The sequence below is a fragment of the Crinia signifera genome, chromosome 6 (assembly GCF_055691185.1).
Source record: "Crinia signifera chromosome 6, ASM5569118v1, whole genome shotgun sequence".
Taxonomy (NCBI): domain Eukaryota; kingdom Metazoa; phylum Chordata; class Amphibia; order Anura; family Myobatrachidae; genus Crinia; species Crinia signifera.
In genome coordinates this window covers 151,284,123-151,300,010 of record NC_139222.1, presented here as the reverse complement: position 1 = coordinate 151,300,010, position 15,888 = coordinate 151,284,123, and the positions used below count along the sequence as shown (strand labels likewise).

Genomic DNA, 15,888 nt, shown 5'->3' with positions numbered 1-15,888 from the left:
GACTGAGACGGATGCAAGGATGGGAACAGACCCATCTGTATTTATTTACACAAAATATTAATATTCTTAACATATCTGATCTGATTTTGCATTTTAACTAGCATTTACTAGCTGTGAGGTGTCAAATAATTGTTCTTCCCCTCTAAATTGCTATGTGCATTCTACTCTAAATTAGCAGTGTTTGAAAATGTTTATATTTATGGATTAGATTGTTCATAGATATAAAATATTTGATTTCATTTTTGGTCTTAAATAATGTTTTTTTTTTCTTCTACAGGAACAAAAGGTACTTCTCACTGGAACACCCCTGCAGAACTCAGTGGAGGAGTTGTTCAGCCTGCTCAACTTTTTAGAACCAAATCAGTTCCCTTCAGAAAGCACTTTTCTTGAGGAATTTGGAGATCTGAAGACCGAGGAGCAAGTAAGGTTTTATTATTGGTGATGTTGCTGTATTAATATGCTTTTGTAAGCTTTAGGGGCTGCTTCTAGTAATTTAAGCTTGGTGATGGATTCCTTTTTGCAAAGCCGTTTTTGTAGTAATCATCATTAGTAGGCTCTGCAGAAGTACAAACAATGCTGAAATATTTCAAGTCATCTATAATCTGTATATTTTGCTCTAAGGTAATAAAGTTACAGTCTATTCTGAAACCAATGATGCTGAGGCGATTAAAGGATGATGTGGAGAAGAACCTGGCCCCTAAACAAGAAACCATTATAGAGGTGGAATTGACCAATATACAGAAGAAGTATTATCGGGCCATCTTGGAGAAGAACTTCACATTCCTGGCCAAAGGTGCTAACCAGCACAACATGCCTAATCTCATTAACACCATGATGGAGCTACGGAAATGCTGTAATCACCCATATCTCATAAATGGTAAGTGCATTATATGCTAAAAACTATTGTATCATTGTATACTTTATTTACTAGCGAAGTGGAGTAATTGTGCTGGGTAGTTATGAAGTATGTTGACCAGTAGCACTTTATGTACTGCATGCTATAGTTGCAAGTGAGCCATAGGTTGCCTCGCTCAATAATATATAGTAGACATTTAATAGTTGATTTTTATAAAACCGTTTACCTCTTCATTAGGTGCAGAGGAGAAGATTCTGGAGGACTTTCGTAAGACACACAGCCCCGATGCCCATGATTTTCAACTGCAGGCAATGATACAAGCAGCAGGAAAGCTTGTGCTGATTGATAAGCTATTACCAAAGCTCATTGCTGGTGGACACAAAGTTCTTATCTTCTCCCAGATGGTTAGGTGCCTGGACATCCTTGAGGACTATCTCATTCAGAGGAGGTCAGTCACGCCTAATGATGAGAAGGGAACATAGAAATAGACAAGCTGAAGTAATCTGCTGTCATGCTGTATGTCATCAAATACATTTCTCTGTTTTCCAATTTGGGGTACATTACCAACCTTGGGGTATAGACTGTGCTGTAGTAAGGAGCGGTCACCGTACACTACTCTACACTAGAATTATTTGAAACTAGACCCTCCGCCTCTACATCTTATTAACCGCTCTTGGCCAATGTGATTTATTTTCTGGACCAGGTACAGTCTCCGATTAGATGCAAAAGCAGCTTTCAGAGTCTTTAATTCCTCTTCCATTTATCTGGGGAACACTGTGTGTTCATATTTATAATGGGTGCAATGTGTGCTTTGCACACAGGCCCCTGAGTCCCAGGGAGGCCCGCACCTTGCACACTGCACCCATTTTGGTAATACTTACCCTCCGGAGACCAGCGGCAGGAGCGCTGCAGAAATCACTGGAAAAACAATCTCTAGTTCTCAGACTCGACATCACATCGGAGGTTCGCGCATGCGCAGTAAGGTCGGAGCACTAGAGCACACAGACCCTACAGGTCCCTGAAGAGAGAAGGGGGCTGCGTCGAGGAGGCTGCCCATTTGCCGTCTCCTCCTCTTTTAAGAGTTTCCTGCTGTTAGCTATTATATGTGGGTAAGAATGTAGCTTATGGAGTGTGGCACTAAAATAGTTAAAAACAAAAAGTTCCTTACTTGCTGAGAGTGGCTAAACAGCCGGATCCCAGTTTAGCAAGGTCCCCGGCGCTCTATGAAGGGTTAATATAATCACACTATGGTGCTCAATTAATCAACTGTCAGCTGCTGCACACAACACCTGTGGGATTGCCTCAATTTTGTTACTAAAATAGTTAAATCTAAACTCCTCCCCCTCTAAACTTTCCCAACTCCAGTAACTCCTCAATCTTGCTCTTAGGGCCTGATTCAGACCCGAATGCAGGGCTGCTAAAAAGCCGAGCCATGCGGTCAAATTCCCACCTCCCTGCTAGAGTGAAATCTTGCTCCTGTGCAAGCCTGCGAATGAGCTGTACTAATTTTGCAGCCCGGTGGCGAAAATAGGCATATCCACTCGCAGTACACTTGCCATCAAGAGTTTCCCACGGTGTGCAGTCTCTGAGTAACCCTGGACTTAGTCAGCAGCTGCAATAATACAGGCAGTTTGGGGCTGTAGCTGTCGTCAGCTGCCTTCCCTGAAATCTCCTGTCCATGCCTGCGGTTTTTCTTGCCGCACTGCCAGCGAAAATAGAAGACACTGGCTTTTTTTCGCAGGGGGCCATCGCACATGTGCGCTATGATCTGTTTTTATTAACCCTTTGAGTGCCAAAGTTTCTGTGAGAGATCCTCAAAATATCCGTTAAAAATGCCAGCACCACTCGCAGTGACTGCTCTTTTTTGTGTGCAATAGTTAACTAAACTTAATGAATTGATTTGGCTGTATTTGTATTTATTCATACTAAAAGAACAGTCGCTGTGAGCGATGCTGCCATTTTTAGATGATATTTTGAGGATTGCTCGCAGCAACGTTGGCACTCAAAGGGTTAGATGTATTTATTTTTTGTCTGAAAATGGCTGATGGATTGTAGGGAAGGATGGTTTATATTCAGACAAGTTTAGTTTAATGTGCAAGCTGATAATATTCTCTACACCCCAAGATTGGCAGTGTCCCCCAGATGTAGAAAGAGAAACAGATTAAATAGTGAGTACTAGAAATCCTCTTTCTTTTCTACTAGAAGAAACAAAGGAAAGTCACAAGGCGCTCTACCTGCTTGTGCAAATATTTGCATAAGATTAATTAACTATTTCACATTGCATCATCTTGTAGAGTCTATATTTTATATAATACTGTACATGTGTTAATATCATTATAACTATTAAAATAACAGCTGTTCTTACTTGTCATTTTAATTGCAGGTATACTTATGAACGAATAGATGGAAGAGTAAGGGGCAATCTACGCCAGGCAGCCATTGACAGATTCTGTAAACCAGACTCTGATCGATTTGTGTTCCTGCTCTGCACTCGTGCTGGAGGTCTAGGAATCAACCTGACAGCTGCTGATACTTGCATTATCTTTGATTCTGATTGGAACCCTCAGAATGACCTACAGGTAAAACTATTTCTGGGTTACTCTTGGCAATAACACTAGAATATAAATATGTGTGTATATTTGACATTTTAGTATTTTCTTATATCTAGTACAATTTACTAGTTTGGCCAAATGTTCTAGATTTCATTTTTTTTTTTATCTTTGGGGTATAATTTGTTCTCTTAGCATAACTATAGGGATAAAATAAATTTTGGGGTGTTAACAATCCTTATTCTGCTTTGACTCCTTTTATTGTGACCACACAAACTAGACAAGTACACACAGTTTGATTCAGTGTCATTTTTTATTTGCTTTGGACTATATAATCCAAATCAAATCTAAAATTACACTGAATCGAACATTGTTAGCTGCATTTGAAGCAGATTCGATCCTGATGCGTGGCATCGGGATCAACAGGGCAGTATGGATGGTGTAATGGTTAGCATTACTGCCTCACAGCACTGAAGTCATGGGTTCGATTCCCACCATGGCCCTAACTGTGCAGTTTGTATATTCTCCCCGAACTTGCGTGGGTTTCCTCCGGGTACTCTGATTTCCTCCCACAATCAAAAAATATACTGGTAGGTTAATTGGCTCCCAAAAAATGTCTGTGTGTTAGTGTACATGTGATAGGGAATAAAGATTGTAATCTCCACTGGGACAGGGACTGATGTGAATGTTCAAATATTCTTGGAAAGCACTGCAGAATATGTGTGCGCTATATAAGAAACTGTTAATAATTAATTAATAAATAAAAAGCAGGAAGGCTATTTCTACTTTGATCTGCTAAATCTAAGGAAGTGCAATGCTGCATTGCCCCTCCCTCCCTCGCCCCTCTCCCCTCCCCCCATGCGCCGTCCTACCCTCCCTCCTGGCCTGTGCCCTCGATATTGAATCGGTATCAACGGCCATGTTGATACCAGGTCTGGCCATGTGTACACAGCAAAATAATGTTTTCATTTGTATTGTTTGAAACTTATATTTGTACTTGTATTTGTTCTATTGTATTCAGGCACAAGCTCGCTGTCATCGTATTGGACAGAGCAAAGCCGTGAAAGTTTATCGTCTAATAACCAGGAACTCTTATGAGCGTGAAATGTTTGACAAGGCGAGTCTAAAGCTGGGGCTGGACAAAGCAGTTCTGCAGGACATTAACAGGAAAGGAAATACTAATGGAGTAAGTTTTTTTTTTTTTTGCTGAATAAGCAACTCCTATATAAAGGGGGTTGTAAAATGAAAATCATGGAACTTTAGCTAAATTCTGACTAGTTGAAAAAAATTGCACTTTTCAACAGTTTCAGGTCAAATGTAGATTTGCCCTTTTCAATCGAAGTGCCAGTTTTCAACTAGTCGAAAAAATGGCTTGGTTGAAAATTTTGTGGATTGACTATATACTCTCCAATCCATATGTTTTTTTCGTCAAAATTTGAGGCCTTTTAGCTCGGTTTTTAGTGAGTTTTTGCAGATGCCGATTTGAAAAAATCCTGATTTGGCATTGGTAAAAAGATGAAAAAACTGGATAGATACACATGAAATTGAATACTAAAGCTTAATTGAATACCCCCGCCACAGATTCCTTTGTTCATTTCACATAATTTTTCACTTCTGCAAATATTCTCACTATCTATATTTACAGTTTTAAAGTTTGCTTACAAAGGTACTGCGGCTACTTCAGTTAGTATCTTTCAGATGGCCACAACAGTGTGTTTCTGAGTCTCAAGCAGAAGTCTCATTTCAATTATTGTACTATACCTTGTATTTTTTTATTTTGCCATGTCATTTTCAAAGGCGATAAACTAAGTGTATTCATTTTAGTTAATAATTAGCTGTATGTATGTATGTATGTATGTATGTATGTATGTATGTATGTGTGTGTGTATATGTATATATAAATATATGTATGTGTGTGTATATATGTATATATATATATATATATATATATATATATATATATATATATATATATATATATATATATATATATATTATAAGACCATGAGTCTGAAGCTGCACACACAGTACCAAAAAATAAGGGAGTGCTGAAGCTCACAAAAATGGTATAATACAAAAATGGGTACTTGTGAGTTATCTGGGCGTCCGATTTTGGTACTAGATCACATGCGATATCGCATGCGATTTAGCATGCGATTTGCATAAGATTTGCTATTCATTTCATTACCCCACTATCCCCAAAGTGTGTCTATCAACGTGAACCCGAAGCGTGGCGAGCGCAGCGAGCCCGCGAGGGGCGGCGGTACGTGTCCTCCGACCTTTTCATGCCCTACTATCCACTAGGGCGTGGAGTGAGAATAGAATAGTGTGGCGAGCGCAGCGAGGCGAGGGGACGCGGACACCTTCACAGGTATCCGCGTGCCCTTGCGGGCTTCACAGGTGTCCGCGTCCCCTCGCGGGGCTCGCTGCGCTCGCCACGCTTCGGGCTCGGTGGCTCGCTGCGCTCGCCACACTATTCTATTCTCACTCCACGCCCTAGTGGATAGTAGGGCATGAAAAGGTCGGAGGACGCGTACCGCCGCCCCTCGCGGGCTTGCTGCGCTCGCCACGCTTCGGGTTCACGTTGATAGACACACTTTGGGGATAGTGGGGTAATGAAATGAATAGCAAATCTTATGCAAATCGCATGCTAAATCGCATGCAAATCGTAAATCGCATGCGATATCGCATGCAAATCGCATGCAAATCGTAAGTACCCAAATCGGACGCCCAGATAACTCACAAGTACCCAAAAATGCATTAAAGAGCCAGCAGCATCAAAGTGAAAAACGTTTATTTAGGCATATAAAGTGCAAATCGAATCATTAAAAAAGAGGGAGCGTCTATTTAACATAATGGAGGAATAGGCATCACAGACATCCTCAGAACGCAATCCCTCTGACAATCAGTCATGCCGCTCGACAGGCTAGATGCAAATCATGCCATGTACGTAGCGCAACAGTCATAAATAAGTGTATGCATCCAGTGCCCGGTAGACACATGCTATTGTGTCCTAATAAAACCTTTGACAGCACTAATTTACTTATGATGCTAATCATACAAAAAATTACAAATAATAAGAGTATAGAGCAGGATCGAGTCTTAAAAAGAGACTGATAGTCCAAAAACAGGGGTATATTAAGCGCATATCAAGCATTATAAGAAAAAAGAAGCAGTCAAAGACAAACATAAAGAAGACCATAATGTACAAAATCTCAAGAATTGCGCTAAAGATAAGAATAAATACACGGTCGCCTATAACACTTGGCCTTCTACTAGCAAGGCCCCACAATGGAATTCTCCACACAATAGTGTTATACTGTATGGCGCCCTTACATAGGTAAAGAGGTATTTCCTGTCTTTCCTTATTTTATCAATCTATAATCAATAGAAATTTTCTTTAAATGTACAGCATTTATTAAAATATAAGCATTAAAACAAACTTTTCTTGGCAAAATCTTGTTTTTAGGAATTTTATCCTTAGATTGTAGATGCGCTTCGTCTCTTTAAGCGACTTCATCAGGGGTGTAACAATTTTTGTACCAATCTAGGAATGTCTTTATTACCAAGTTAAACCGGACAAGCCTTCTCAATTTATTTTGGTGCTCCAGGAGATTTTATAGATTTCTCTCTGTAATAAATGGCTTTATATTCGCTGATAATGGATGTTATAGCTATAATCACACTATTATCAAGTGCACACCACACTATTATCAGGTGTACAAGTCCTTGTTGTTTGCACACTGAAGAGTGCACTTGTACTGGCACATCAGGAGTGATCTCTTTTTTTGCCCTGATTTTACCTTAGAAAAGGTGACTGTACATTTTTGAGGAAAAATCGAAGGTCTTTTACCCTATACACCTTTATAAAAGTGAATTTGGGCACTATTGATAAGTGTGTTTATAGCTAACCTATGAACCTTCCTTCTCAGGGGCCTCAGATGCTTGGCTGATGCACAATTTGGTAGAAATGTCCTTGCCACCGTCCACGAGTATCCTACACCCTTGAGAGAACAGCTTTAGGACTTCCCAGCGTGTAGTCTTGTGCCCCTACTGGACGAAAAATAAAATATGATTTATGGTCTTACCTTGATAAATCCCTTTCTTTGAGTCCATAGGGGGCACAGGATGCCCTCCCGAACGCACATGTTTTGCAGGTTCTTCCTGTATAGGGAATTGTTCTGAACATGGCCAGAAAGTCTGTTTGTGTGTGTGTGTCAGTCTTTCTTCTCTGGCTCCACTCCTGCCTTGGGCTTGCTAACAAAACTGGTGACCCAGGGTCCGGGGTATGGGGGAGAGAGGAGGCGGGGAGCATGCAGGTTACAAATTTGTAACCCTTTGGTGCACACTCTGCTACCTCTCCTCTTGTGTAGTCCTGTGCCCGGATGGAATCAAAAAAAGGGAGTTTCAAGACCATAAATCCAGTTGCTTTGGTCTTTCTGTCTAGGTGCAGCCACTGTCTAAAATTGAGGTTGAAGATCTCCTCCGAAAGGGAGCATACGGTGCCTTGATGGATGAGGAAGATGAAGGTTCTAAATTCTGTGAAGAAGACATTGATCAAATTTTACAGCGCAGAACACAAACCATCACTATACAGACTGAAGGAAAGGGCTCCACATTTGCTAAGGTAAACACAAGCTACATTAATATAGGGATGGGACCTATATCTGTAATAAAAATATTTTACTTGAGTACTGCCATCCTAGAGCTAAAGGTGCCCACACACGGTGCGATGAGATGCACGCATTGCTTCGCACAGTACAAAAAGTATGTGCTGCACATACTTTTCGTACTGCCCTCATATCGCATTACATGCAAATCGCATGCGATTTGATGCAATTTAGTAGAAAACGCATGGGAGAAATCTCACTGTGTATGGGCACCTTTATGGCAGAGAAGTACAAGCTACTTGGCTGGAATAAGATTTATGGTTGTGCTATGAAACAACAATCTTGCATACAACAAGAATGATGTGTTGATAGCTTTTCGATATATACTCATCAGAGATGTACACAATAGATTATTATATCCAAAGTGTACACTGAATACCCATGTTTAATAGGTTTAGATCTCATATGCTATATTTTTCTGAAGATTGTGTGCTGGATGGATTGTGGATCACATGTTCAAAGTGCTATGAAACAAACCTACAGGCAACAAGGTAGTTTGTTGGGTAGAAATCCACATCAGAACATTCACAGAGTCATGCACATGTTTTCAGACATATCTAAAGAGCAATAAGCTTGTGTCTGTTTTGTTTTTAAGTCTTCTCTTTCCACAGGCCAGTTTTGTGTCTGCTGGTAATAGAACGGACATTACTCTAGATGACCCTAACTTCTGGCAGAAATGGGCAAAGATTGCTGAGATGGACACTGATGCCAAGAATGAGAAGGTAAGCAATGCTTTTAAGCATACTGTACCACTGGCCCAGGACTTCGTAATTATAGTAAGCCCTTCAACTTTCGTTTTAGGAGAGTTTAGTAATTGACCGCCCTCGTGTAAGGAAACAAACAAAACACTACAATTCTTTTGAGGATGACGAGTTGATGGAGTTTTCAGAGCTAGAAAGTGAAACTGAGGAGCGTCCAACAAGGTCACGGCGGCTGAATGACAAAACACGTCGTTATCTGCGGGCTGAGTGCTTTAGGGTGGAGAAGAACCTTCTGATATTTGGGTAAGTATCAGAATTGGATATCAAAGTAGTATGAAGCTTTTGTTTAATGCTTATACCCGAATAGCATGATAATTGGAAGCTAGACTATAAAAATATTGAAATGTTTGTCCAGACACAATGTAAAGACACAAAATACAGTCAAATGCAGGTTTTCGTGTCCTAAGAGCTATTATATTATTTTGTGTTTCAGTAGCAACATTGCATTTTCTATGTATTCTTTAGTTTAACCATGTTATTTCTGTAGCTGGGGACGCTGGAAGGACATCCTTACACTTGGTCGCTTTAAATGGCACTTAAATGAGAAAGACATGGAGATGATATGCAGAGCCTTGCTGGTTTATTGTGTCAAGCATTATAAAGGTGATGAGAAAATCAAAAGTTTCATCTGGGACCTCATTACTCCCACGAAAGATGGCCACAACCAGGCTCTCCAGAACCATTCAGGTATTTGCAGTTGACACTTCTTTTTTATATTTTGGCTGTTGCTGTTATTTGGCATGTATATATGGCACATTTACATTTCATAATAGTAAAAGCTGCACTCCTTTGCATTCCTGGTGCAGGCATCCACTAAGTTTAACTGGTAAGGTGAACCTTATTAAAGTTCTTTTTGCTGTATGTATAGTATGTTAAATTGACATCTATATATCCTCTCTGTTCTGTAAGGACCGTCGTCTTTACATTAAACTGTATACTCTTGCAAGGCCCTTCTGGAGCCTTAGCCTTACCGAATATTAAAATATACTTGTTGCATCACAGTTAGCACATATCTGGGAATGGAAGCAGGTTGGGAAGTCAAAGTATTTACCATCCTTATTGGTTGCCCAGTCTGGTCTGGGCCACTCTCCCTTTAGGGAGGACATGGTGTAAATTCGGATTTGCCTCATATTTTTCCCAAACTATGTAGTTATTAACCTGTTGTGCTACTCTGCTTTGAACAAATACTCTAGTATTTGGCATTTTCATGTCCAGCAGTAATGCATGGCTCAAAATAGTTAAAGTTATGGTGTCCATATGCAGCCCACTTATGCGGTCGAATGCGATGCGACATCGCAATGTGATGTCCCATCGCATCTTATGGTGCCTAACGTGCCCTCCTCCAGCACCCAATGTTGCATGCCATCTGCGATGTCACATTGGCGAATCACAGTAAAAACCCCATTGAAATACACCAGCGACTTGCAGAGAGCATGATACGGAGAACTGGCCGGCATTCACTGTTCGCTTTCGGCGAACATTGAATAGGGTGAATCAGATTTTCAGTGAAAAAGATTCACTGCAGAGAGAGAATACAGTCCGATCCACGGGAAAAAAATGGTGAATCAGGAGCATTGAATACTCCCCAATATGTTTTGTTGTGAAATTTGACCGGTAAGCCCGAGAATCACGTCAGATGACACATTCAACAATCTTTCCATTCATCGCATAGTTGCATTTGAAATGGAAGGATTGTATGAAATATCGCCCTAGTGTATGGGCAGCATTACATTTTTGTTTATTGGTGGTAAATGTGGGTTATTTGTTGAAGGTCTGTCTGCCCCAGTCCCACGTGGAAGGAAGGGGAAGAAAATGAAGAATCAGATGCTACTTCCAGAGATTAAGAATGCAGATTGGCTTGCTAGTTGTAACCCAGAGATTGTTCTACATGATGACAGCTACAAGAAGCATCTCAAGCAACACTGTAACAAGTGAGAGAAAGTTTGCAACAAATGTTCAAACTGAGAAATTTAATTGGAATTTTGTCAAGCAGTACTGTCAAGATTCTCCTTAGAAATCTATCCATAGATTGTTCTAAAACAAACCTTTAAAAAATCTTTTAAGACCAGGAGTCATTAATGAAAAGATTCATGACCAGTTGAAAAATGGTAACACCCAGACAAGACTGAAAAATGCAGCAGGAAATTTAGGTGTATGTCTAAAAACAGGGTTTTGTTATTTGTGTTGAGTTTTTAGGCAATTCTGGGGTACAATGCAGTTACCCTTTATGTAGCTTTATTGTTCAGGATACGAATAAGAAAAATAAAATAACAAACATTATTCCTAACATGGGCTGCCTTTTAATGAAAACCTTCAAATTGCCCTTTTAATTATGAATGATTTTCATATACGGCTTTCACAGAGCAATTATTACAAGACACAAGTTTTCCCAAGTTGCGGGTCAAATGTCTTGCATGTTTGCCTTTTCTGACGTGTTTCTGGCAGAGAGAGTGGGCTTAAAAATCTATACCTATACTTTTTCTTCTGCACCATGGGCCTTATTTTGGTTCATTCTTTCTGACAAAATCCTTCTTTTTTTTAATTGAGTCTTTATTTAATTTTCCAAATTATTAAAATACACACACAATAACAAATACGTTACATCTACAATACATTCATATACACATACATAGTCAGGGCTTGTGATCTTTTACAGTATTTAGAGGTTTATGCTATATGATGAGGATACATCTGACTTAATAAACGGACCCACAAAAATATCCTTCTGGAGGGGATTTTATTACTACCAATCAACTTCATTATGTACGTTCTTTGTGACTTTAATAGACATATTCTGCCACCACACTATACCATTGTCTATACGAGACTTCTCTCTTTGGGGCCTATACTTCACTACCCATACGATCAACCTAATGTTAGCACAGTACTACATTTATGGCACTTTCTGCTGATTGCTGATTTTAACGATAGGCACTACAAGCAACGAGCGGTGTCCCACATGGGGCGGGTGTCTATCTGCTAAACTTGTTGTCGACTCATATTCCTATTCGCACAATATATAATGGGCATGCTATCTGGCTACTATCTTATAATAACATATACTTATACCACTACCAAAAAAAAAAAAAAAAAAAAAAAAAAAAAAAAAAAAGCACGATAATCTAACTACCCAAGTTCTGTGCTTGTGCACGACCCTTCTCCCATATATACTAAATACATAACAAAATATTATCTTTTCAGATTCGACTACAACCCTACGTGCTTCTTTGAACTCCTCTGAGTCCCCTTAAACAGTGATCGAAGGGGATCTGGTCCCCCCACTTATTCATATTACAAAAAATACACAATATACATTTAATATCCTCTCTACCCCTTAAACTGATAATATACCGACTGTTGCCACACATTCCATATTGAATAAAATTTAGTGCTAAGGCCTTTAGAGGCATAATAATATTTCTCGTGCTCAAAATTAGTGTTCACTAAATTTGTCCATTCTGTAAACGATGGACCTTCTTTTGCCATCCAGCATCGTGCCACTATAACTTTAGCTAGTGCCACAAGTTGCATCAATAAAGAGCGATATTCTTTAGTGCCAGTTTCCTCCTGCCACATCCCCATAATATAATTAATATCCGATATAGCGGCTTGTGTCACTCCCAGATCTTTAAGGGCCATACCTATATTATCCCAAAATCGAGCAACTTTATTACATTCTCTAATAAGATGCCAAAATGTGGCACCGTTCTCCCCACACCTAGGACATCTATCATTATCCGAACCTCCTATCTTCTTTAATTTAATCGGAGTCATATATGTCCTATGTAATATATTGAACTGTACCTGTTGCACCCTAGTGGAATTTGTTGCTTTTTTGGGAAGGGCTAACATTATTGGCCAGTTATTTTCATTTATCTCAGATATATCTTGGGCCCAGCTCACTCTTAATTGGCTGAGTCCGTCATCCTGTGTGCATTCAAAGAGGAACTTATAAAGTTTCGCTACCGCTTTCCGCGTTGATATCTTCCTAAGGAACATCTTAACGGGAGTCTCACTTAACCATCCATCATTCTCTCTACCCCATCCGTTCAGAGCACTCCGCAATTGGAGGAATCTATAAAACATGGACTGTGGCAGCTCATATTCCGCCTGAAGCTGAGAGAATGATTTGAGGGCTCCATCATGATAGAACTGGCCTATTGCGCTGATACCATGCCGCTCCCACATTCTCCCCCCCTGCTGTCTCATCAACTCCTTCATTGATGGAAAGAATATAATAGATGCTTCAGGATCCACTCCCTGCCAGTTCTCCAACCTGCTAACTGCTTTCCAGATTTTAACGGCTTGAGTGGCAATAGGGGGGTAATTCCTCCTACAAAGCCCAGCTAGTAGTATCTGAAGGGGCGTCGCTCTAGGATCGATACAACTAATTAATTTACTGAGTTCTAGGGTTTGTTCCTCCTGACTCACCCATGTCCTTAGATGTGCCAGTTGAGCCGCATAATAATACTTCTTGAAATTAGGGAGGGCCAGACCTCCACTCTCCCGGGTTCTACACAGCGTCGATAATTTTACTCTTGGGCGTTTATTACCCCATATAAACGATGATAATATGCTATCGAGATTACTGAAGTATTCATTTTTGATAAAAATGGGCGAATGCTGTAGCTGATATAATATCTTAGGTAAAATTACCATTTTCAGCATATTCACCCGTCCCATTATTGAGAGAGGCAGTCTGGCCCAACACTTCAGTCTTGACTTAGTTTCCTGAATTATTGAACCTATATTGTCCCGTAGATAGTCCTCTGCATTTGCCGAGACCCTTACCCCCAGGTATGTAAACCCCTGAACTTCTACCAGTGGCCCTTCTTGTACCCCACCATCGCCCCCGCTGCCGTTACCCGTGTATAGCAAATTGGATTTGCTCCAATTAACATTAAGCCCAGATATTTCCCCGAATTGACTCAAAGAGCTACTAACTACTGGGAGATCTTTATCTGGGTCTGCTAATCCAACCAGTAGGTCGTCGGCGTACAATGACACCATGTTATATCTTATGTCCCTGCCAGGGTCATAGTGATGTATTTTTGCTCTTAGGAGACAGGCCAAGGGTTCGACAGCGATGGCGAAAATTAGAGGGGACAGGGGACACCCCTGACGGGTTCCTCTGAATAATGGGAATGGCCGAGACGTATGCCCATTGATGGAAACTCTGGCACTAGGATTATTATACAACAATCTTAGCCACCGTACAAACCCTGGTCCGAACCCAAACGCCTCTAATGTGTACCACAGGTATTCCCATTCAACAGAATCGAATGCCTTATTTGCATCGAATGAGGCCACTGCTGCCCTTACCCCCTTTACCTTCATATATTGAATAAATGAAAAGACCCTTCTAACGTTGACTACCGTAGACTTCCCCCGCATAAACCCTGTTTGATCCGGGTGAACAATATCTTGAATTACATTGCTTAACCTATTTGCCAAAACCTTCGCGATAATCTTGGCGTCAGTTGGCATCAGGGAAATAGGTCTATATGAGTCAACGCTAGAAGGGTCCTTGCCCTTTTTAGGCAAAAAAACTATAGAGGATTCTTTCATTGAGTCCGGTAACTCGTCGCCCTGCTCTACCCCTTGACATAGGGCCATCACCCGGGGTGTTAATATGCTGCTAAATTTTTGAAAAACCTCCCCCGGGAGCCCGTCGAGACCCGGAGCTTTACCCCGAGGCAGGTTCCCAATTACATTTCCTATTTCTTCCGATGTAAACGGGGCATCTAGGGCTACCCTGGCATCCGAACACACCCGGGGGAGAGCCAGATCTGTAAAAAAATCCTTTATTTCCTCCCTCCCATGCCGCTGAACTGATTGATAAACCTTACTAAAATGTGCCACAAATTCATCTACAATTTCAACAGTAGATGTCAGACTCACCCCCTGGTCTGTACGGATACAGGGTATGATATTGGAAGGCCTATCCATTTTCAATAATAGAGCCATATACTTGCCCACTTTATCTGAACCCGCGTACCCCTGATGTGCTCGAGTGCCCAATCTACGATAATTTACACCTTGCAAATATTCCAGCCACTCTGCCTGCCGTCTCAGCCATTCATCCCTATCTACCTCCAGGTGACTAGACTGGTATGTATGTTCCGCTTCCCTTGATCGCGCCTCAAGTTCCCGCACCCTCTCACGGTGCAGCCCCTTGAGGCGAGAGATTTTCTTAATAAATATTCCGCGCATGTGGGCCTTAAATGTATCCCATATGACCGCGTTAGATGCTGATCCCTCGTTAGCCTCCAGGAATACCAGCATTTCCTCCTCTATCTCCTGCTGGCTCAGCTGGGGCAGCCAGAATGGCTGGAGCTTCCAATACCTATACCCTGTCGGTTCCGACATGTCGAGTGTCATAACTAATGGGGAGTGGTCTGAGATTCCACGTACTTTGTAATCTATACTGATGATCTTATTTAATAGACTATCTGATACAAGGATCATATCTATCCTGGAAAAAACTTTATATGTAGCTGAATAACATGAATAATGGCGGATAGCTGGGTGTCTAATTCTCCAGGGATCGTACCAGCCTATCCCCTCAATAAATTCCGCGAATCTAGTACCCCCTTTACTGATAGCATCACTAGACCTATACCATCTATCCAACTGGGGGGAAAGGACATTGTTGTAATCGCCCATACAAATGATATGGTTCAGGGGAAGGGAGGAGGTAAAATCCACGGCCTGTCTTAATATTTCATATGAAAATGGGGGGGGAATGTACACCCCCAGTAAACTAACCCCTACATGATTGATGCTAGAATCTATGAAAATAAATCTCCCTCCTGGGTCTATCCTTACTGCCCTATATTCGAACACCACTGATTTTTTTATTAAGATGGACACCCCCCTAGATGAGGAGGAACACGGAGCATGAAACGCATTACCAACCCAGGGACGTTTCAGAGCAGACAATCTATCGCCACATAAATAGGTCTCTTGAAGACAAATAATGTCCGCGTCCAATGATTTACAGTGGTTTAATACCAAGGACCTTTTTACCTTATCATTGAGGCCGCGGACAT

At 40.9% G+C, this 15,888-nt stretch overlaps 1 protein-coding gene across 4 annotated transcripts in view; it reads left to right on the top strand.

Moving 5' to 3' along the window:
* CHD6 (chromodomain helicase DNA binding protein 6) overlaps nt 1-15,888 on the top strand; it is a 130,925-nt gene that overhangs the window by 65,355 nt on the left and 49,682 nt on the right. For all 4 annotated transcript variants that reach the window (XM_083147650.1, XM_083147651.1, XM_083147654.1 and 1 more), the window contains 10 exons: nt 278-421; nt 622-877; nt 1,094-1,304; nt 3,240-3,435; nt 4,427-4,591; nt 7,853-8,032; nt 8,687-8,797; nt 8,877-9,079; nt 9,324-9,523; nt 10,608-10,767. In XM_083147650.1, the coding sequence (XP_083003776.1) occupies nt 278-421; nt 622-877; nt 1,094-1,304; nt 3,240-3,435; nt 4,427-4,591; nt 7,853-8,032; nt 8,687-8,797; nt 8,877-9,079; nt 9,324-9,523; nt 10,608-10,767 (1,826 nt within the window). The remainder of the gene's footprint in view (nt 1-277; nt 422-621; nt 878-1,093; nt 1,305-3,239; nt 3,436-4,426; nt 4,592-7,852; nt 8,033-8,686; nt 8,798-8,876; nt 9,080-9,323; nt 9,524-10,607; nt 10,768-15,888) is intronic.